Genomic DNA, 24,709 nt, shown 5'->3' on the forward strand with positions numbered 1-24,709 from the left:
AAAATAATATAAAAAATAAGCCACGTAAAGATGGATATCACACAGAGACTCTGGATTGTGTTGTCTTTGGGTTTTTTTTTTTTGGTTTTTCGAGACAGGGTTTCTCTGTGTAGCTTTGCGCCTTTCCTGGAACTCACTTGGTAGCCCAGGCTGGCCTGGAACTCACAGAGATCCGCCTGGCTCTGCCTCCCGAGTGCTGGGATTAAAGGCGTGCGCCACCACCGCCCGGCGTCTTTGGGGTTTTTAACTGCAGAGAGATAGTTGATTGTAAAGACAGCGGAGTTAATCCAATATATATATTTTAAAGATATCATGACTTCAAAATTTGGATATAAGGATATGTTACTTTGGAAAGGAGGCTCTGCTTTTGTTTCCACAGAAAGCAAGAGGCTATGGATTTGTTCCAGATTAAGATACATCAGGTTTGACCAGCCAAGACCCCCTGAAAGGTGACACCAAGGCCCAGATGATCCAACATCCAGAATGGTTTCAAGGCAACTGGCTCAGATAATACAGCCTCACGGACTACTCCATAATCTTAAAATTTTCTTTATGTCCCCATAAGAATATAGTGCCCTCATCCAGCAGGAAGTAGTATAAAAAAATTATGCCCAAAATTCCCAGATATACCAAGCTGGCTTTAGAGATGGAATTGGCTGACTCCTTCTATAAACCCAAGCATATTCCTAAAAGAAAAGGTTGACAGATTCTTGTGTCCCATATCATAAGAGCCCTCTAGTGTGGGACAGAGAAAAAACAATATTTTCATTTAGAACAGGTTAATTATAAATACAATATCTTTCTAAAAGAAGAAAGGGGGATATGATATAGATATATAGGATATAGATATGATAGGATAAAAGGGTAGATTGTTGAACCTACTTTTTTTTTTTTTTTTTTTTTTTTTTGGTTTTTGGAGACAGGGTTTCTCTGTGTAGCTTTGCGCCTTTCCTGGAACTCACTTGGCAGTCCAGGCTGGCCTCACAGAGATCCACCTGCCTCTGCCTCCCGAGTGCTGGGATTAAAGGCGTGAGCCACCACCGCCCGGCTGTTGAACCTACTTTTAAAGAGCAACAACTTGTTTGAAATGTTTTACATTGCTATGGATTTTAGTTTATTGATACAAATTTAAAGTTAATTTTGTTATACTGTATATATATATTTCTATTCTCATTTGAGGTATTATGTTTGTGTAACTCATTTAGATTGTAATGGATAATTAAAAATACAGATTAATAAGTAATCTTCTATGATAATCAAAATTATAGTCATGTTAGTTTAGTTTTCAGGGTCTTTTAAAGAACCTGAAGTTTACTGACTCAAGCTAGGCAGTCTGGCCAGTGTTATGCAGGAATCTGTGGATGTCTGCTCCTCCAGTGATGAAGTTACAGATGTGAGCTGCTGTGCCAGCCTTTTGTGTGGGTACTGGGGATCTGAACTCAGATCTTCACACTTCACTGTTTTCTGGATGAAAGCCATTTTGACTGAGGCGAGATGGAATCTCATGGTGGTTCTAATTTGCATTTCCAGGATGGCTGGGGCTATTGAACACTTTCCTATATTTATTGGTCATTTGTATTTCTTCTTTTATGAACTGTCTATTCAGTCCATTAATTCATTTATTGATTGGATGACTTGGGTTTTAGGTGTTTAATTTTTACAGCTTTGCATGTAGCCTGTGTATTAATCCCTTGCCTGATGTGTAGTTCGCAAATATTTTCCCCTCAATTCTCCAGGTGGTTTCTCCACTCTGGTGATTGTTAGCTTTGACTTGTAAAAGCCTCTTAATGTCATTCAATCCTATGTGTCAATCTTTGCCGTTATTTCCTATGCTATAGAAATCCTGTTTATGCATATTATCTCTACTAAAAATTTATTTCTGAATTAATTATGTGCATTTGTGCATGTGACTGCAGGTCCCTGGAAAGACCAAAAGATGTAATCAGAACCCCTGGAGCTAGACTTTTTGGGAATTGTGAGCCACCTGACGTAGGTGCTGAGATCCAGATTCTCGTCCTCTGGAAGCACAGTTTGAGCTCTTAATGGCTGGTCCATCAATCCAGTCCCTGTCCTTGTATCTTGAAGTGTTTTATCCATATTTTCCTATAGCAGTTTGAAAGTTTTTTGATCCATTTTGGATTGATTTTTTTATGAAAGGTGGGGAAATGAATCCCGTTTCATTCTCCTGCACGTAGAAAGCCAGTTTCTCAGCACTGTCTGTCAGTCTCTTTCTCTGAAGGATGCCTTTGGGAGCTTGGCAAGAAGTAGCTTGCTACCACTGGCTGGTTTTCTCAGTCTTGTATTACAGTGTTCCCATGTCCGTTTTTGTGTCAGCACCATGTCACTTTTGTTCCTGTGGCTCTGGAATATACCCCGCGATCTAGTATGTGAGGCATTCGCTCTAGTTCTGTGAAGAATGTCATTAGGATTTAGATGGGGATGCAGTCAATCTGTTGTTGTGTGTGGTCATATAACATTTCCCCCAATGTGCATTCTCATTCTTTTGCATGTGAGTTTCCTGATTTTTTTTTTTTTTTTTTTTTTTTTTTCCGAGACAGGGTTTCTCTGTGTAGCTTTGCGCCTTTCCTGGAACTCACTTGGTAGTCCAGGCTGGCCTCGAACTCACAGAGATCCGCCTGGCTCTGCCTCCCGAGTGCTGGGATTAAAGGCGTGCGCCACCACCGCCTGGCCCTGATTTTTTTTTTTAAACCATTTGCTGGAGAGATTGTCCTTTCCCTATTTTGTGTTCTGGCTACCTTTGTTGAAATCACCTTCCTGTATGTGCATGTTTCATTTCTGTTTTAATTCTAAGATTCTTTTTTTAAAAAGATTTATTTATTTATTATGTATACAGCATGTATGACTGCAGGCCAGAAGAGGGCACCAGATCTCATTACAGATGGTTGTGAGCCACCATGTGGTTGCTGGGAATTGAACTCAGGACCTGGAAGAGCAATCAGTACTCTTATCCTCTGAGCCATCTCTCCAGCCTAATTCTAAGATTCTAATCATGGTATTCCTTATCAATGTAATCTCTAATTATTTTAATTTGTAATTGTCGTAAATGAGCTGGACTTTTAAAAACTCTATACCTACCTGAATTAGTACAGAACTTCCATCTCCTAACGGGTCTTTGTCTTGCTAATTTTTATCAGTCCATTTTTCTTTTGCCATTAGCACGACATGCTGTTCACTGAAATTTAGCATTTAGTTTGTGCATCATAATGATTGAGTGATTTAATGAGATAAAAATCTTTTTTTTTTTTTTTTTTTTTTGGTTTTTCGAGACAGGGTTTCTCTGTGTAGCTTTGCACGAGATAAAAATCTTGTAAGTAAAGATGTTCTAGGTAAGTCATACTTACGATTTTCTATTGTGATTGCTTTTTTTTGAAGCACTTCATTCCATCTGTCTCTGCAGGCTCTGAAACTTGTAAAGTACTCCACCAAGGGTTATCTTTGAATTCTGGCCTTCCTACAATATGGAAAGATAATCTGCTCTCTGATCCTACAGGTGAGGTAGGATGGAAACCCTCTCCAGATGCCTGCATAGTGAGAAGGGTTTACATCCTCAGAGCCATCCTTTGCTTTATTATTGTGATATTGCTCAGTCTGGCAAATATGATTTCTTACAGCTTTGTCTATAGCAAGTCAGCATAAGCAAAGACTTCGGTTTTTAAATAAATTTTCATTAGTGTACCCTCTCTTTTCTCTTCACACTAGAATTCTGTGCAGGAATACAAAGGCTTACAATGAAGGTTGGAGAGAAGAGGATAATTAATTGCAAGTGCAAACAATGTCCAATTAAACACTACGATGCTTGCCCTGTAGGGTTTTCCTTTGATGGTCTCACAGCCAGAATGTCTGCTGTCCCGTTTCACCTTAGACAGTTTGCTAACTGGATTTCTTCTTCTTCTTTCTTTTTGTTCTGACGTAGTCTCCTCTTCACCCTCTGCACAGCTTTCTGTGTTCTCTCCTTTAATTTCACCTCAGCCGATTTTCCTATTATGTGCGACAGCCCGGCCCTCTCCACCACTGCAGCCAACCTCAGCTGCTTTCTACGGTCACATTTTAGTTTACTGAGGCCTGCTGCAGCCTGACCCACCCTCAAGGAGCAAGCAGCTGGCAGACGACACATCTCGGATGTTTGTTTTCTGTTCTTTCTCTATTTTTTTGCCATTAGAACAGTATTACAATGCCAGAGAGTTTGCAACAAGTCTCCCATGTTTTTTGCTGCGTTATCCACTGATAGTTTCTGAAGTAGGGACAGATGGGGTGAATTAATAGCTAAAATTAGAGAGTAATGTGTTAGGCTCAGGATTTATGTTCATATGCTAGAAGTGAAAACTGTAATTAAATCCAAGGAGGATATATTTAAACAAATAGCATGAATAATAAATACGTTTTATTTTGCTTAAGAGGTCTACACTTACCCGATAAATGATGCTTTTTCAACATGACTTCAGTTTATAAGAACTAAACTTACTTTAACCCTAGTCTTCAGCCTTATAAAACTAGAGAATGATGAGTTTGTTCTGGGGTTTCTCCATCTGCAGTGGGCAGTGGAACGCCAGGTTTGGGGACCGGTCGCCATTTTCTTTACACTCACCCGATTTGACTTAATCAGCAAATGTGATGGTGGCCAAACGCGCTCTGAGGAAGCTGGTGCTTTGTTGGTTTAACTGATCCTTTTCTCCAGTTTAAGCAATGGTACAGATTGGTTTGTCTTTATTTCGGCCTTATGAACTGTTTTCATGTTTATTTATTTTAAATGAATGATAATAAATATTGACATTGACCAGTGTAGTCTGGACAGATAACATGCCCAGATAAAAATCTGATTTTTAAAACATACATCTATTTTTAAATGATGCATCTCTATCTATCTATCTATCTATCTATCTATCTATCTATCTATCTATCTATCTATCTAATCTATTTTAAGACAAGGCCTCACTGTGTAGTTCGAGCTGGCCTGGAATTCACCATATAGACCAGGCTATCCTTGAACTCAAAGAGATCTGCCTGCCTCTGCCTGCTGAATGCTGGAATTAAAGGCTCTCACCACCACACCTTGCCCTCTCCTGGTCCTCTGTTAGTCAGTTTTAAAAGTAGTTCAACTAGTATCAGTAGCTTGGGGGAAGGCAGCCTCTAGCTACCCAGGGTATGAAAAAAAAACCCATGAATGCGTCAAGGGCTTAGGGAAAAGTCTTATCTATCTGAGGGCTAGACTTTCTATATCTGAGGGGGAAAAGAAAAGAAACACACACTTTCTGATGGTAACTTTCTCTTTTTCTTCACCTTAAAAAGGCTCGTTCTGCCTTTAATCCCAGCACTCGGGAGGCAGAGCCAGGCGGATCTCTGTGAGTTCGAGGCCAGCCTGGACTACCGAGTGAGTTCCAGGAAAGGCGCAAAGCTACACAGAGAAACCCTGTCTCGAAAAACCAAAAAAAAAAAAAAAAAAAAAAAAGGCTCGTTCTCTGGCCGGGCGGTGGTGGCGCACGCCTTTAATCCCAGCACTCGGGAGGCAGAGCCAGGCGGATCTCTGTGAGTTCGAGGCCAGCCTGGGCTACCAAGTGAGTTCCAGGAAAGGCGCAAAGCTACACAGAGAAACCCTGTCTCGAAAAACCAAAAAAAAAAAAAAAAAATCTCAAAATACAAAAAAAAAAAAAAAAAAAAAAAAAAGGCTCGTTCTCTGAAAAATTTCTCTTGCTCTGTCCCTGCCTAGCTACCCATTCTCTCTTCTCAGGTCCCTCTGCACATCTCCCCCCCCCCCCCCCCCCCCCCCCCACTGTAACACAAGTTCTTTATTTTACACAGGTCCTCTACATAGCAGCAGCTCCTTCACACAGCTCCCTCTCTCTGTCATCACACACACACACACACACACACACTTCTTCTACACCATCACTCACTCTTTACTCACTCATTTTCTTACTTACTCTCTCACTTCTTCATATTCAGCTACATCAGTCTTTCAGCACACAAACTCTCTCCCCCCCCCCCCATTATTGCTTCTGCAAATTCAGCTACATCTCCATTTCAGCACACACACATTCACTCACATACTCCCTCACTCCTCCTCCTTCCTCTCACAGCCAAACTCTGGACAATTATATGTTACATATTCAGGGTCTGACCCATTCTCATAACACATGATGTCACACAGTTTTTCTCAGGCTAGGAAGGTCACGCTGACCAGTTAGTGAGTAACACTTGGCCAAGCACATAGCCTGAGTGGCTAGTGTTCCCAGACAGAGAATGACATTGAAATTCAAGACTTAACAGTAACAGTAGTTGGCTGAACCTTGTGGTTGGGGTACATGCAGAAAGAGAATTGCTGCAGAGGGTTATGTCTACCAAAGTCGCTTCAGTTCTGACCTTGATTCATCAGTAAACACCTGGAACTTAATCTTTGTGTATTCTCTGCTAGTCTGTTTTGAATTTGTTCTGAAGTCTAAAATTAGCATCTTTGTGACTGAAAATACTGTTACTTTCCTATGTCAGTTATGGAAAATATTCTAGTATTCTTTTTTTTTTTTTAAATTATTTATTTATTATGTATACAGTGCACATATCCCTGCAGGCCAGAAGAGGGCACCAGATCTCATTACAGATGGTTGTGAGCCACCATATGGTTGCTGGGAATTGAACTCAGGACCTTTGGAAGAGCAAGCAGTGCTCTTAACCTCCTAGCCATCTCTCCAGTCCCTCTAGTATTATTTCTAATCATCGGAATTATACAACTTAAACAAATCATCTTCCTGACCATCCACAACTATATGTGTGCCCAAAGATGGAATATTTTTATGAGCTAAACACAAAAGAAGTGGGGGACATACCCATAGCTGTTATTAGGTTTTTGTATAATATTTAAGGTCCAGCCTTAAATTTATACAAATCCAGGGGCCCAAGAGAGACACTGCCAATGGCATGGGAATGAATCCAGTTGCTTCGGAGCATTTTAGTTCAGTTCGCTTATTCCTCAGTCACCATCATTCAGTCACCAGTTCAACTTTCTCAGATCTCTCTTTAGTTCCTTAGTTCCCTTCTTGTTCCCTCAATTCTTAATTCTCTCTGATCTTCAATTCCTCAATTCTTCAGTCTTCAGTTTCTAGTTCCCTCAGTTCTTCCGTCCTTCCATTCCGTATTCCTTCAATTCTTCATTCCCTCAATTCTCTGTTCCCTCCATTCCTAGTTCTCTCCAATCCTAATTCTCTCCCATCTTCAGTCCCTCAATCCTTCATCCTCAGTCCTTCCTCCCTTCAGTCCTTCCTCCTTCTCCTTCCCCTGGGACTGGTTTATATCCTATCCCAGATAGTAACACCTTACGTTTTGTGTACAGCACAAGATTGTAAGGGTCCCCACTAGAGGCTTCCTGGCAACTTTATTTGCAACCTAAAAGGGGAGAGATAAGAGTGGAGTCAGTTAGTAGTTGGGATAAATCAGAAAAGGAATTTATGTGCTAGAAATGTATCCTTATGGTGGTCAGGTGAAGACATTGAGAATCTATCAACTATAGACATACAGGTGATAGGGTCGGGAAAGTCTATAGGTTACTAAAAGGTAAAACTCACTTTTTTCCTCTGCCGCCAGTTTCCTGACAGGGCGGGGACGGGGTCGGATGGACGGGACGGGATGGGGACACAGTACAGATAGCTAGTCAGTCTGCATCAGAGCTTGAAACACCTGCTGAGGGGAAACTCCCTTTGATCTAAGAGGTTCTCTGGGGCAGTGAGAGAGGGGAGGCCGTGATTTGCACAAGAAACAAAGCTTGTTCATCTGGTTGGTAGGCATTTGGCCTGTGAGGCATGTAGTCCCAGAAAGGACATTCTATCTAAGTTGGGGGGTTCTCAGGCATCTAACAGATGGCCTGGTAGCTGTGTGTTCCTTGCTTGTCTTTTAAGACTTTGTTTGGGGCTGACTTTATCTTAGGAAGTAGCTCAAGGAGGGTGTTTGCGAAAGGCAGACACCCCAAAACAAGTGCTAAAGAGGGGGCCTGGAGCTCAGAGGCAGAACACACACACACACACACACACACACACACACACACACACACACACACACACACACACACTCTTTAGGAGAATTATGAGCACAAGGAATTAATAGCAAGACACAACTGAATATTAAGCCGCCTAACACCAATAGACCTTGCTGATTGGCTTTCCCACTCGACTGACCCTTGGCTCATCAAGGTATAGCTTATAATATACTGCTGGACTTCTATTTCGTATTCCTGTGGCTCGCCACAATTAGGGAAGAAATGAAGTGGCACATGAGAAAAGTTACAGACAGGAACAACCAGTCATTTACAGTCAGTGACTCCATGGCATTGCCAGGTTGGGCTCTTCATCAGGTGAGGCTGGTGGGTCGACCTGTTAAATACTATTTGTCACCTGCTGTATACTCCCATGGCCTCCTACAAACTAGCAAGAAAATTTCCTAGATTTATTTCATTGAGCATTGTTTTGTTATTTTTTCTTTGTTTCTGGAGGGTGCATTTACTGAATGAGAGGTTCTTGGTAAGTAGTTTTCTTTCAGTGCTTGAGACCTGCCATGTCCGTTGGCCTATGGCTTCTAATGGTAAATTTGCTGATGTTAGAATAGCCTTTTCCTTCCTCTATCCTCTTATTTCCTTTTGTAGCAAGGATGACTTTGAGTTCTTCCTGCCTCTACATCTCAGTGCAAACTTCTGAGTTTACAGGCCAGCACACACTCCAGGCCGGATCTGCTTTTATTGTACTCTGCCTACTTTTTAAAACTTTATGTTGCCAGTTTTAAGAAGTTACGATGTGTCTTAATATGTATTTCTTTTGAGTACCCTGGTTAGGCCTCACTTAGCTTCTTAAATCTGTGATTGTTTCTTGATAAATTTCACAATTTTTGATGCATTATTTATTCAAATGTTTTCTTCAATGCCTTCTTTGCTTTGTCTTATAAGAATGTTAAATATTTTGTTATAGTAGTAAACATCTTTTTTTTTGGTTCATTCAAAAGTTTATTGAGCAGCTAAGGATACAAAGGTATTAAAACATGGTCAGAGATGAGGCATTTGCACAGGTTGTAAAAGGCAGTAAAGTTCTCTACAGCATAAGAGTGGGGAATGAATGGCCAATCAGAAAAGGGGATTGAGATGAGACTAGGAGACTTCCTGATTGGCCATCCATTTCCCACCCCACCCCACCCCTGCATTCTGGAAGCAATCTCTTATTTCCTAAAGCATTTTTCTTTCACTCTTTTTTTTTTTTAAATTTATTTATTTATTATGTATACAGTATTCTGCCTGCATGTGTCCCTGCAGGCCAGAAGAGGGCACCAGATCTCATTACCATGTGGTTGCTGGGAATTGAACTCAGGACCTCTGGAAGAGCAGTCGGTGCTCTTAACCACTGAGCCATCTCTCCAGCCCTTCTTTCACTCTTATGCTGTAGAGAAGGTAGTTTTGTGGCCTAACAGGGCTTGTGTTCATGTCCATTCAATCTTCCATGAGGTGGAGGTGCATACTTTGGTGTGAGAGAAGTCAGATGGAGAAAACTGCCTATTGCTCCTCAGAACAGACATACAGGACAGAATCATGCCAGGGCAGTAGTAAACATCTTTGAGGATTGTTTGTCTATTTTTTTTCCTGTTTTCTCTGGATGGGTAATTTCTGTAATTCTCTTGAAGTTTGCTGATTCTTTCATCTTTCAATTTTACTCTTAAGTTTATCCACTGAATTGTGTTTTTATCTCTATTTTTTTTTCAGTTATAAAATTTCCATTTTGATTTTCATTATCTTTTTTCTTTGCTGGGACTTTATGATTTTTCCTTTGTTTGAAATTGGTCATAAGAGACAGTTGAGTCTTTATAATCTGTCATCTTGGTGCTGGAATCCACCAAACATCTTCCTTAAGAAATAAGCTTGAGGTCGTCATGGTTCTGGATACAGTGGGTTGCTTATGCTTGGAAATTGAACATCCGGGGTAATACCTAATGAGATACTGGATCTTGTGAGAACCTTGTTTTTGATTTGGCTTCCTCAGTGGCAAAGGATGAGACACCTGCTTAGGCTACATGAAGGTAAATGTTTACATTCTGCCTGTTCTCCACAGACTCTGCCAGAAAAATTGTTGGAAGTCTCAGTCCTCTATTTGGCCTCCTGTAGTACTGCCCTAGTGAGTGGCTTGTAGGGCCTCACTCCAGCCTGGTGATGGTGGGTGAGTGTAGGTCCATACCTTGGTGGTGGTGTATGACTGGCACAAAGCAGGTATTAACCTACAGATTACATTTGTGTGAGGTGGAGATTTGGTACAGTGGTTAAAATACTTGCTGTGCAAGTGTGACAGTGTGAATTCAACCCCCAGTACCTGTCTAAAAGCCAGGTGTGGCAGCACATCTGTAACTCCAGTCAGGAGGTAGTGGTGGCAGGGTCCTAGAGGTTTTCTGGCTAGTTTACCCATAATGGCAAGCTGTCAGTTTAGTGAGAGACCTTTTCTTACCAACAAAGGCCCATGCACCTGTACACTCATATGCATAGTCATAAATATATGAAAATATGCACAAACATATAACACATAAGAACACTCACAACATATACATACACACGTTTACATAAACATAACACATGCATGGTTATACAGCACACGCATGAACACATACAAATATACAATACACATATACACAAGCATACAGTGAATATATACATGCATACACATTTCCACACATGGAAACAAACATGTACATGTACACATGTACACATATACAAATACACAAACATTCAACATGCATACACAAACTTACAACACACATATAAACACAATACATATATTTACAGACCACACACACACACACACACACACACACACACACACTCACTCACTCACTCATACTTGTGTGCACACATACAAGAAAGAGGTCTGTTTTTCTTAGCCACCCCTCTCCTTTCCTTGCTAGAGACTGCACTTCTGTTGTATTTTCTCTTGTCTCTCCCTGTTGGTGTTAGCAGGTCACTGGCTTTTCAGATCCGAGTCTGGGGTATGAAAAGCAAACAACGCCTCACAGAAGCCAAGAGTGCGCTGTCCCTATGCCCTAGAGTCTCCAGGTGGCTTATTCTGCTCCTTGCTCCTCTAAGTTCTCTTACGTTGGTGTGCATTAAATGTCCAGTTCTGGAAAAAGAACAAATAAATCTGCTCCATAGTCCTGGATGTAGAAATTCCACCAAATAAAATTTATTACTAGCTTTTGGTATTTCCTTGGCTAAATTCAAAAGGTAATGATTTTATTGTAAAAAAAACTTTAATTGCTGTAATGTAATTTGTATAACATAGATTACTAGGTGTAAAAGACTCCCATAAAAATTGTCTAAAACATCTGTGTATAAAAAACGAGTATTCAGAAACAAATTCTAGCAGTGAAAAATTCTTTGGAAGATAATATCTAAAATTTTTATTGAACATTATAATTTATAATTTAGGTCTTCAATAATTATGTGTACTTAGGAGGTATTATTTAAGTCAGCATAAGTCTATTATAGTGATGACTTGAAAAGATATATTCTTTTTTTTTTTTTTGGTTTTTTTGAGACAAGGTTTCTCTGTGTAGCTTTGCACCTTTCCTGGCACTTGCTTTGGAGACCAGGCTGGCCTTGAACTCACAGAGATCCGCCTGCCTCTGCCTCCCAAGTGCTGGGATTAAAGGCGTGCGCCACCACTGCCTGACAATATATATTCTTTTATTAAGCTAATAAAATATTGGATACTTCTGAGAATGAGCTATTCATTTATTAACACCTGCTCTTTGTAACAAATCAATTAGTTTGGATAGTTTAGGAATGGATACTTTCCTCCACTGAGTTACCCTTCCCAGGAATAATCACTGTTAACACAACACATGCCTTGTCTACTTTAGTCTACATTTCATTTTAACTCAGGCTGGTCTTCTACTGTAGAATAATCCTCTTATACACTGTAAAGATTTGTCACTCAAATTGGTTTAATAAGACCCTGATTGGCCAGTAGTCGGGCAGGAAGTATAGACGGGTTAACAAACTAAGGATGATGGGAAGAAGGGCAGAGTCAGGAGATGAGACAGCTGCTTGAGGAAGCAGGATATGTAGAAAATGAGGTAACAGGCTATAAGCCACGTGGCAAAGCATAAATAAAAATATGGGTTAATTTAAGTGTAAGAGTTGAGCAACATGCCTGAGCTATCAAATGCACATGTATAAGTAATATTAAGCCCCTGAGTGGTTATTTGGGACCTGGTTGGCAGGAGAGAAATGTCCATTTACAATTCTTAATCTTCTACCATTCCTCCCCTCCATTTTTTCTTCCTGTGTGTCTGTAAGTTCCTTTTCCTTTTCCAGGTATTGAATGAACAAATGTATTGTTTCTCTCAGTGACTCATCTATATGCCTAAATGCCGTTTATACACAGATGATTGCTAGCTATTTTTAGTCCAGGTCCTTAGTCAGGATGTCAAATCCATAACTCCAGCTCTATTTGATATTATCCTTTGGCTATCTGAGTAGCACTTGTAATACATTATTCTCACACTGATCTCCTCCAGATTTTTCCTCTCAGCAAATGGTACTACTCTAAACACTATGTTGTTTGCTGAAAGTTTAGAGGTCTTTCCTGATCCCCTGCCCTCTTCTCTGTCCATGTCTGATTATTCACAAGTCTGCTAGCTTTTTCCTTCTGAATCTACCCAGTCTTTTATGTTTCTATCAACAATATTCGCTCATCACATTCCTGGCCTAATGCAGTTATTTTCTAAATAGACTCACTACTTCGTGTGCATGCCTCTGTGTGTGTGTGTGTGTGTGTGTGTGTGTGTGTGTGTGTGTGTGTGTGTGTACACATCTGAGTATGTGTTCAGATATTTGTGGGAGCAAATATACATATATGTGTATGTGTGTAGAAGTCAGAAAACAACTTCAGATGTCATTCTTCAGGCACAATCCATCTCATTTTTGAGACTGGATCTCTCATTTGCCTGGAGTTCACCAAATAGGCCATGCAGGATGTACAGTGGACCCCAAGGACCCACCTGTCTCTGTCTCCCCCGCTTTGATATCACAGCATGTGCTGCTGTGCCAACTCTTTATATGAGCTTTTGGGATCAAACTCAGGTCCTCATGCTTGGCAAAGCAGGTACTTTAGTAACTGAGCTATTGGCCAAGCTCCTGGACTCTCAACTTCATCGTTCCGGAATTAATTTTTTCACTCTAATTAGACAGTTATTTCTGAATAAAAGTGTGGTCTTGTAACATGGCTACATAAGACTGGAAAATTTTAAATTCCCTTAAGTTAAATACCTAAATCCTTACCATGACTTTGCACACTATGTCGTTGCAAGGTGGATCTCTGTGAGTTCGAGGCCAGCCTGGGCTACCAAGTGAGTTCCAGGAAAGGCGCAAAGCTACACAGAGAAACCCTGTCTCGAAAAACCAAAAAAAAAAAAAAAAAAAAAAAAAAAAATAGTGCTGCTATAGACACTTGTGTGTTGGATATTCTCATTGAAGTTGAGTTGCTGTTGTTCTGTTTGGATATCATCTATTAAATATCAAGGTACTCAGTGGACAGATAGTGTAGTGCCTTTTAGCCATCAAGAGAAGAGAGAGGAGTCTTGTTTAGGAAGATCAGTAATGATTTATTAATCGAGTAATTCCATGTCTATTAGCTGAAAGGAGGCAGTTATATTCTAGAGAATCAGCTACTAGTTAAGGAGTATTTTTAGATTTTATGCCAAGCAACTTTCAGTTGAAAAGTAGCAATTGAGTCAAAATTTTTGTATGCATAACAAGTACAATTTATTCCGGCAAATCACAGACATTTGTTTAATTTATAATATGTAATAGGTGGGATAAAAAAGGAGATAATTTGAAATGAGATGAGCTAGTAAGTTCTAATTATAATATAGTATGAATTTTAATGTACATAGAAATACAGGCTCCAATGTCTTATTTGCCCTGCTCTAATAAATTCCATAGTCAGAGAGATTTAATACACCGGAAATATATTCCTCAGAGTTATGAGCGTAGGGAAAAGCAGGATCAAGCAATATTCAGCATCTAGTGAAGGCTTGCTTTTTGGTTCATAGATGGCATCTGCTGTAGTCTTATAAGAAGGAGGAATGGAGCAGCTTCAGGACTCTGGGGAGCACACAGACATTCAGGTAGCAATATCTAGTGTGGCTGATATTGGAAAAAACAGCAAAGCAGGCAAATGATGTTCTTAGAGACAAGCTCTTCTGTTTCTCCTTTGTTCTATTGCACTGGGAAGGAGGAGCGTGTGTTACTGTGCATGTGAAGGAGGCAGGGCATTGTAGGAGGACATCAGGGGCCTGAAAGGGAGGCCCAGTGGGAGTCAGCTTAATAATCACACTGAGCTTAGAAGTTCAGCGGGCTTAGGTAAGCTAATTAACCTCTGGGAGACTTAGTTTCCTCATCTATAAGTAACACTAATCCAGGTTTTACCTGCAAATTAAATTGGCTGTGATCATTTATTTTACTATTTATTCATGTATTCATATTTATGTATTTACTGTTTGCATTGGCACTAAGATACTTTATTTCTGACCTGAATAGTACATTTGCATACCATAAAGATAACAAGGGATCCAGACAAATAATGACTGCTTAAACTGTTTCAAATAGTTACTGGGTTGTAAAATGAGTCATAGCTTGTTGTAGGGTACTGAGAGGGTCCATGGAGTTCTGAAAGAGCTAATAAGCAGCTTTTTATTAAAACCCCTGTACTTAGAGGGAGCATAGACACTAAGATTTTCATAAGTAACTTTACAAATGCCCACTTTTCTTTGACTCTGGTCTGTTTTGTTTTGTAATTAAGTGACTTTGTGTTTATTTTCGTCTTACTATTAATTTTATCCCAGTCATTTCAAGGTTGTCTAAGCAAAACACTGACTTAATTGCTGTTTGTTATTTCTTGTTCTAGGCAATGGACCTCACCATGACCGTTGCTGTACATATAATGAAAACAACTTAGTGGATGGTGTTTATTGTCTCCCAGTAGGACACTGGATTGAGGCCACTGGGCACACCAATGAAATGAAGCACACAACAGACTTCTATTTTAATATTGCAGGCCACCAAGCCATGCATTATTCAAGGTAAAGATAGCGCCATGTGTATAAGCTTCAAAGTAGGACGAGAGGTAGTGTTAGGACAATGGGAATGTTTACTGAGTTCAAAACTGCCCTGCTTTGAGCAGATAAATAACAGTGTGTCAGTACATGAGCCCTTTTGGTTCTGTGTGAAAGATTTTTATAGAATTCTTTATTTCATGTATATGCAGCTATCTGCATATTTAGACCGAATAGTAGTTAACCAATCTGCTGATTCAATGGGTTGACTATAAAAATTGCTCTACTATATCCCAGGTCACTTTGTGTCCTTTATATTACTTTATACAGGAGGGAGACAAATGTTTGTGGTCTCCTGTAGTGAACCAGCCCCCACACTTATTTACCCCAGGAACTCTTGAAGAATGAGGGACAAGAGATTTAGTTAGAAATAGAGAGGGAAAGTTGCAGAGAGAAAACACAGGATAGACTCGAGAGGGCCTGGATCCTTATCCACTGGCCCAGAACTTTATTCCAAAGGTCTATTTATAACAATGCCAAGGGGTGGAGCAAAAGACCTCCCCCTTGCTAGTTAGACCCTTACAAGCACTTGGTACCCAAGCCCGTGATCCAATCAACCCCTTTTGCTGTCCTGCTGGGTACAGTTACTAGGAAACCTAGTGGGCTCCAACAGTCTCCTTATTTAAGTTTTCTCAAATATTAGTGTGAAAAATAAGACAGATAAATAGATTGTCATTTGCTTATCATTCATTACTATTTTATATGTTTGTTTTTTTAAATATTGTGATAGCAACACATACCCTAAACAAAAATGCAGCCACCAAAGAGGATGATAAATGAGAGAGTCATTACATTTCCTTCATTGTCACTCATCAGAAGTGATTATGTTAAACCACTCCATGGCGAGTTTCTGTGGAATTTAAAATACCATGCACATCCTTTATTTGTTCATTGTTTATTTTCCTCTATTACAAGTGTGAATTTTAACCCTCATTTGTTCTTGTCCCCTACTCTAATCTCTATCACACGACTTTGTAACATTCTGTTTCTCACCTTCATAAAAATTGTAATTCTATGACCTATCAGTTCTTGGCCATGTCTTCTCATTTCCTACTTTATAAGAGCATATTATGTTTTGTGCCTTTGTTTTTTCCAAATCTGCCTCCAGTGATTCATTGCCATTACTTTTACATTTTAAGATATATAGAAATTATATGTAATATAGTACATAAGTCTTTCATATTTCAATTGCCTAAAATGTAAACCAATCTTCAAATACTATATATTATTTCCTGTTGAACACGCAGTGCTTGTGCCAATTGGCAAGAGGCATCAGTGTGTTCTTGAAAATTTTTTTTTCAAGTTATACTTTATGTGCATGGGTGTTTAGCTTGCATGTATGCATGCGTACTACATGTGTACCCAGTGCCTGAGCAGGCTAGAAGAGAGAATTGCATCTCCTGGACTGGAGTTATAGACAGTTGTGAGCTACCATGTGGGTGCTGGAACTAAAACTTAGGTCCACTGGAAGAGCAGCCAGTGATCTTAACCACTGATTCATTTCCCTAGCTCCTTTCAGTGTGTCCTTCATAAATGTATTGCTTTGGATGAGATCTCTTGAGAGGAAGGAAATAGGCAAAGACTGTAAATTCTTCAAAATATGAGAACATTGCTATTCTTTTTAAACATACTTTCTTCCAAATTCATGTTTGATGTTAGTCTTTGCTGGATTAAATGTATGGTTGAGAAGGACTGGGGTTACACATGAACCATGAACATGAGCATCTTTGAAATGCTCCTTAAATGGCAGAACAGATAGCAGTCTGGTTCACAGAGACATGGGGGGAGGGGGAGGATTTGAAATGGCGAGATGCACCTGCGAGTTTTCACTATGGCGTTGACATTAAGAGTGATAAGTCTAGTGAGATAATGGTGCAAATGAATGAAATAAAGGAAAAACAGATGAACTGAAAATATGAACTATTGTGTCCATGCAGTTTAGATGTCAGGGAAAGCAGGTATCACAGCAAGGTTGAAAAGCAGCCCCACTGAGCTGTTATAAGCTTTCTGAGGATGTTCTTGGGGGTTGTCTCTCATTTGTCATGAGCAAAGCTCCCTAGACCCTCCAAAGAGCTGTCCTGGGCTCCAGAGACTTCCTTCTAGGACGTGATTACCTTATCACTCTCACTGCCTTTGATGGCTGTCCCTAAAGATTCTTCTTAGAGGCGTGTTGGATTCACATTCCATTCTTAAATTCTATATTCTTCACCTGTGGTGTTATTGTTTTATATTCTGGAGACTTTCTCAGTATTTTTTTCCCAAAATAAACTATAGAATACTTTTTTCGTATAAAATTTTGGGAATTTTAATCCTTTGATTTTGATTTTTATTTGTTCTAGTTTATGAATGAATGTATTCATGGATCTTTCTTACAATACTTATAATTACTCAAACATTCTACCAAGATGATCCTTTTTCCTCCCCCTCAATTAATTGTTTTTTTATTTAAATATTTCTCTTCTATAGCTCTAAAATGACCAATGATTTTTATTTGCTCATATTTATTGCATGAAAAATTAGGTTGGTTATCACATGTAGTTGGCATGAGCTTCTTCTACGATTATTGGCTTCTGTTTCTGAGAGTGTTGGTTGAATGCCCGACACAAGTAGGTTCTGTTTCTCTCCACCCAACTGTGTCTCTTTGTGAGTCTTTGCTCTTTGAGATCACTGCAGATTACTCAGCTCCACATACACTAACAAAGCTGTATATGAGGTGGGAAGGAATGATGGGTCCTGGACTCAACTGCGTAAGGAAGGTAGAATTTGTTTTCCTTAAAGCAACTTGTCTTTACACCCAAACTGTCTTACAGAATTCTTAGGTAACTTAATCTGCTGTTACATATCATAACACATAAAAATGCATTTATAGTTTGTATTCTCATCTGATGTTTTTGATTGTCAAAACTAAGTGGACTGTTGGGTGTGCTTTTTTTTTTTTTTTTTTTTTTAAATGTGGGGCTTGTGGGATAGCCCATTGGGTACAGACATCTGCTGTTAAGGCTGACAATGTGTGTTTAATTCCTGGAACCCACATGTAGAAGGAAAAAACTGGATCCTGCAACTTCTAACCTTTCCATGTGGGTTGCAAAGGGTATAACAATGTGAAAACAAGCAAATATGTATTTAACTATCCACGTTATATTTCTGTATACATCTGTGTGTATATGTATATATTCCTCCAAGTCCTGAGGACTTTCATTTGCATCATCTCCATGTGGTTATTGTGCATACAGTAACTTCCCCAAAGAGGCAGCAGTTTTGAATAAAGGAGGAATATTTTTACATATATGCATATATTTTAGTTTAATTCACATTGGATATTCCAACTACAATATACCTTCATTTTAAACTAGACAAGATAAAATGTGTATTTAGTTTTAAATGAAAAGCTATGTATATAGGTCCTTATTCATTTGAAAATACCCGATTGATAGGTTTGTCACGTTCATCTGAGTATAATGTGTGAGTTTATCTTAGGTTTTGAAGTAGGTCTACTCATGACAGGTAGTATGCTTGAGCTAATAATACAGACATTAAAACTTTTTTAAGAGGATACAAACACAGACTATATAGTTTGAATATGGGAAGAGAATTATGCCTGGAATTCTTTATGATTAGGGGTAAATTGTATTGAAATGAGTAGTCAGGATTAGTCTTCCAGGAATAAAAATACATAACCATTAAATAGTATGTCATAGGGTGTACGGAAAGTATGTTCATTCAGTAAGAGCTACAACATAGCCCATGTTGAGTGCTAGGCTATCAGAGGCCTCTGCTCTCAATACACTCATAATATATTAAAAGAAGAAGACAGTTATATACGAATCTATAATGCAGAGAGATTATTGTTGCAATGAGGTTTTACATGCAGTGTAGTAAGGGGTAGAAATTTTAGTTCAAAGAAATCTTCATGAGGAAGAACGTAAGCTGGAATATGGAGGGTTGGGCTTTTTTTTTTTCTTTTTTTTTTTAATAGGTATCTGGGGAAGATAGGTCAAGTTAAGGAGAGTGTCCAGTGTGGATGAACAGAGGAATGATAATAGAATTCAGATGACCAAATTGGTTTGTATTGCCAAGTTACTTTGGAGGGCAAAAGAGGGATGTTTGCTACTTAGCCTGGATAACAAGTATAACATTGGACTGTTTCAGTATCAATGGTAAACAAGGCAGCTGGCAGGCATTTTCCTTAGAAAAGAGTATCTTAGTCCCCCTCAATATTTAAGAGTCAGAGATTGTTATTCATCAACATTATATTTCCATGTTCAGGCTATACGTGGAAAACGGCGCCTCCCTCTTCAATAGAACTTTTTTCGTGCAAAAGAACAGATTTGCATTAAAGACACAGACAACTAATTTAATGAAACATTAGTGGTAAAGGGCTATAATTTCTGTTTCTTGAAAAGGTTTATTGCCAATTGAACACACTTCAAGAGACATAAATTAGACTTAATGAACATAACACTTTAGGCTCTTGACATGTTACAATTTAGAAAATGTATTGTAAAAGCCTGCTTATACTTTACAGGCATTTGCTTTATAAAAGAAAAAAAATGCATAGTTATTTTTAAAACAGTTATTTTAAACAACACAGCACAGTGGCTTTGTATACTTTAAAATATTGTTTTATTTGGCATGTTTTTAAATGATGAGATTAGTTACTCTGTAATTAATTACTATGGAGGAAGTAAGGATCAACTTGCATTCTACTCTGTTTTTTATTTTCTCCTGGATAACCTTGGGACAATCCTTGTAATGGCTCTGCAAGCATTAGCTTTCCAATTTGCAAAGCAAGATGTGGATCTATATGACTGTAAAGGCAGTGCTAGAAATGGACTAAGGTTAACGACATAAGAGAGAAGGCCTAGGTGACATTTTGTCAACAAGTTTTGTTCACCTAAAATGACTATGTCATGTTAGCTTTTTTGGTTTCAGATCCAGGAACCAAATGCTTCATCTCCAAATGATACTTTTCTTCACTTGTGTGGCCCTAGGCACATATTCAGTCCAAGTCTATAGAAGCCATGTTTACAAATACACATCTTATAGCCAGTGCAGAGTTGTCTTTAGTGAGTATGCAAATGCTTCCTACATTATATAATATTTTTTATGTTACTCATGTTTATAATCAAACTTTGGCAATAATTTTCCTTTTAGAATAGATGGAAACAGGCCACAAAATTCCTTATGTATTGCTAACAGATTGCATTGCCCTTATTCTGTAGTTCAAAAGCAAAATATTACTGGTCAAAGGAGGCCAACCAGTTTCAACTGGTATTTATATCTGGTCAAATGATTTGAGATTCTTTAAATCTTAAAATGAGATTACAGTTGTTCATGGTTGAAGGAAGGGGAAACTGCATGTTTCTCCTGACTAGGGAAGGCTGTCTACTGAGTTTTAACTAGATGTGTGGGATTCCTTTGAAGTTCTCTTTTTCCTATTTACATATGGTGCTGTTCATGTTTCTTATGGCCAGTTATTGACAGGTGTCCTTTTCTTCCAGATTTGAAAGTAAATTTTATGTAAAACATTTAAATACAATGTTTTGCACTACAAATGTACTTATGCTGGGATGATTCATAAACAGTATCATATGAAAGGAAACCTATTAATGATGAAAGGCCCGAAATTGGAGTCACCCATCTACTCAAGTGTGTGAAGATGTCAGTTTTTGCTGATAAAGCTGTCATGGCGCCAGTGCAGTTATAAAAGAAGCAGCTGGATTCTGTGCTGTCTTATACATTATCCACAGCATTGGCATTTAAATTATGATTTTGCATTGTCTTCAAATGTTTCCATCAGTGGCGAATGAAAGGAGATTGAATGAGAGTGTGTGAGCATCAGACTTAAGGTCATGGCTGTAAGAATGATAGTGAGTGGAGTGTTCTCTTGTAATAAAGAAGAAAGGAAATGAGGTTCACAAGGCATTATGTGGGTAAAGTGAGGCAGTGTTACTGTCACCTGTGAACTTTATCACAAAAGCATGAGCAGTGAGATGAGGGTATATTCAGTAAGAGAAAATGGCCTAAAATGATAGTTATTGTAGAATAGCTTCATGCTAATGAAAATGATCCCATAGGATGGGAGAGAAGTGATTAACCAGAGAAGGGGGAGAGAAACAGATGCAAAATTTTTTCTCCAGCGACAGAGAACAGACTCCATGAGAACAGAGGGTTCCTCCATGATCATGGGAGGAGGAAGCAGGGAGTTTGGGCTTGGATGTGGTAGGTTGCTGTAGTAGTGAGAGCATGTAGAAGTTCACGTTGATTGCTTTCTACTTTCTCAGTGAAATACGAAGCGCAGTTTTAGCAAGAAGAGAAGGGAATAAAAAGAGTTTTAGGTGAAAATGAGGTATCTAGACCAAGTGACTCATGGAATGTAAATGAAATGACTTATGAATTTTAAGTTTCACAAGGTTCTCTCAATTCCAAAATCACAGTGTCTATGACAACCACAGAAAAGTTATTCTCCCAGATTAAATGAATACAGAAGGCAGAGTGAGTATTTTTGACAAGCTGAGATAGCCTTTGTGTAACTCCAGATAGATTATACAGAAATCTAAGTAACATGCCATCACAGTCTGGTGAGGTAGGCTAGAGTTAAATGTGTCCTGCTTTTATGGCAGGTTCACTTTAGAAAGCCAGGCGATCTGCTTATTTATGTTAGTAAAGAACAAGTCAAAGAATGTTTTGATCTTGTTTTTAGACGCTTGGTGTGTTTAAATCACTTTGTCAGTTGTTGTAAGCAATCATTTAAATTGGTTTAAAATAACTGGTTCCTTGATTACGGTCTTCTCTGGGTGAACAGAATGAAAGGATTATCACATTAATGGAGAAGATCAATAAAGGACAGCAGACTTGCATGCATTTCTTCCTTTATGTGAGAATGGCTTGCCCTTAGCTATTTAGGTATCACAAAAGCTTTGTTGTGACTTTTTAGTTCATTGATAATTAATTTTGAAAAGATAGATATTTATTTTTGTGTTTTGATGTTATAAAATACTTCCCCATTCTTGTTTTCCCAAGATCTTAAAGTTTTTCTCATTAAATGTCATATAGACTTCTTGTTCTTGATAAGTGAATCAATCGTGATAAAAATATTAGCTTAATTGATCAACAGGTATGAATATCACTGAAAGTATGAATATTACCAAAAATATTGGGCTTATAAATACACAGATGCACTTACACACACACACACACACACACACATACACACACACACACACACACACACACAGTATCTATATATATGGAGTCTCAGTTGCATAATAAGTATTGTATTCTGTCTAAACACACATATACGAAATAGCAGGTGGGGCAGGGTCCTGCAATTCAGATTGAAAGTACAGGATCCTGATCAGATGTTGTGTAAGGACTGCACTGGGCAAGTTGAACTATATTAATATTTATAGCCGTGTGTGTGTGTGTGTGTGTGTGTGTGTGTGAGAGAGAGAGAGAGAGAGAGAGAGAAAGAGAGAGAGAGAGAGAGAGGGACAGAGACAGAGAAAGTGTGTGTCTTTATTGTTCTCCTAGGTTACAGGATAAGAAGAACGGAGGCTTCTCTGAACCTCTCTAGGTGAGAACGGCTGCTGAGCAGTGAAGAGCCCCCTCCTAGACCTGCCTCTTTCTGCCTCTTCCTCCTTTTATTCTCAGGAGGTGGAGCTTCCACTTTCATATCATATTATGTCCCATAACATCCCTCTAAGAGTTACTCATCAGATCACAAGTATAGACACAAATAATTGACAGAGAGATTCTGTTTACAGTGATTCACTTATTCAATCATAACAATGACTTCTTATCATTTCATTTCTTTTTAAGAAAGCAAGGCAGGATGCTGTGGATGTGAGAGAAGCACTCTGGTAGAGAGCAGGGTTCACGTACATTCCTCTGTGGTCCTCAGTCAGAACAGCGGTTTACAGTTGGTGCGGTTTCTAGATCCATCTACTAATTGAATGAAATCACATCAAATGCTATTAATGAGTGATGAAAGATTAAATGGTAGGATACAGTGGTATCACAAAATTGAAAGTTGTGCACTGGAGTGCCGTAGTACACTTGGACATCAGAACATCTGCTTTCAAAATGCTCCTTTGTGAGTTTGTCTATTATTCCCCATTTTAAAAAAGAGGGAATATGAATTTTAAAGCATAATTTTGATTATATATCACACGTATATTGTGTTAGGAATTATAAATGCTCCAGTTTAACAGTATGGTCATATTTAGATATAAGCAAAGGTGCTTTTCGCTCTATATAAATAATCCCTTATGTCAGACAAGCAGATACTCTCAGAATAGATCTAAGGGGTAGAATCTCTCCTCACCTGAGTGAATAGTAACTGAGGGATATTTTTGGGTCCTTTACTGCTATATGACTTGAAAAAAATAAAGAGAAGCACCCTCCGGACTGTGAGCCATGATTTCCTAGTTAGTTCACGTTTCAGCAGTGAGTGGTGGGACGTTTGAACAGCCAGTGGACTGCTGGATGCGGGTCTGTATCTGTAAAACTTTACATGGGAAGGCGGCGGCACTGTAGTCTGTCACATTTGTGCCTATTCTATATCCCCCTTTCATTTCTGTTTTTCCACCATTTTCTGTATTCCTCCCTACAGTCTCTCTGCCTTACTCATCTTTGTTTTCTTTCCTTCCACAGCTTTGCCATCTCTCCTCTCTCTTGTCCTCCTCTGTTCTTTTCCTGACTTCTCTTTTCTGGCGTGTTCTAGTCAGCTTTAATTGTCAACTTGACACAGCCTAGACTCTATAGACCCTAGAGTCGTCTGAGAAGGGAATCGCAGTTAAGGGTCTGCCTAGATGGCCTGTGGGGGATTATCTTGAAAGGTGATTGAGGTAGGCAGGCCCATTTTACTGTGGACAGTCCTCTGCCTTGGGCTAGTGGCCCTGGGCTAAAGATGAGCTTGCAAGCTCGCCAGTGAACAATGTTCCTCCATGGTTTCTGCTTCAAGCTCCTGCTTGAATTCCTCAGTGGATGAACTGTGACTTGAAAGTATGAGCCACACACATCCTTCCTTCCCCTGCGTTGCTTTTGTTCGGGCTGTCATCACAGCAGCAGAAAGGGAGCTAAGACCCACCTTCATTCTTACACTGTTTTCTTGATTCTTTATTAGTAAGGCAGTGTGAGACTGAACTTCCTATCTGAACACATCTTTGAAATAGTTTGTACTTTCTGGTCGTGTTGTGTACTTAGGTGACTTGGGACCATTTTCCTTTCATCCATTCGGTGTTTCGATAGTTTTTGAGTACTTTTCCCCAGAAGTTAGGTATGAGAGGTACCTGTTCTGTCTCAAAAGCTAATGGTCTCATGGTCAAGGCACATGAAATATACATTTCTATGAAAATATTAATGCAGCTAAGTTACTTTTTATGTCTCTGAATTTTTTTCAGCTTATTTTTTTTGAGTGACCCAAACGGTGTCAAGGACTTGGAGTCCTGTTTAAATCTTACTACATTTGCAATGTAACTTTGCTTTCAAAAATGTATTTAATATTTAATAGCCAGGAGCAATTTTTTAAAAATATGGAGATATCGTGTTAATTAAAATTGTA

General features: G+C 39.0%; 2 protein-coding genes across 6 annotated transcripts in view; both read left to right on the forward strand.

The window, feature by feature from the left end:
- The window catches only part of Epm2a (EPM2A glucan phosphatase, laforin), a 115,689-nt gene that overhangs the window by 29,200 nt on the left and 61,780 nt on the right, over positions 1-24,709 (forward strand). For 2 of the 3 annotated variants that reach the window (XM_052751041.1, XM_052751040.1), the window contains exon 2: positions 14,937-15,111. In XM_052751041.1, the coding sequence (XP_052607001.1) occupies positions 14,937-15,111 (175 nt within the window). Of the gene's footprint in view, positions 1-3,418; positions 3,512-14,936; positions 15,112-24,709 lie in introns of all 3 variants that reach the window. The other variant, XM_052751039.1, reaches the window with a different exon arrangement.
- The window catches only part of LOC128118426 (zinc finger protein 431-like), a 91,905-nt gene that overhangs the window by 28,910 nt on the left and 38,286 nt on the right, over positions 1-24,709 (forward strand). For 2 of the 3 annotated variants that reach the window (XM_052751038.1, XM_052751036.1), the window contains exon 2: positions 14,937-15,111. The exons of the other annotated variant lie outside the window; for it this stretch is intronic. The gene's annotated coding sequence lies outside the window, so the exon portion shown is untranslated. The remainder of the gene's footprint in view (positions 1-14,936; positions 15,112-24,709) is intronic. 3 annotated transcript variants of the gene reach the window in all.

The sequence above is a fragment of the Peromyscus californicus genome, unplaced genomic scaffold (assembly GCF_007827085.1).
Source record: "Peromyscus californicus insignis strain IS unplaced genomic scaffold, ASM782708v3 Scaffold_22__1_contigs__length_63687245, whole genome shotgun sequence".
NCBI lineage: Eukaryota > Metazoa > Chordata > Mammalia > Rodentia > Cricetidae > Peromyscus > Peromyscus californicus.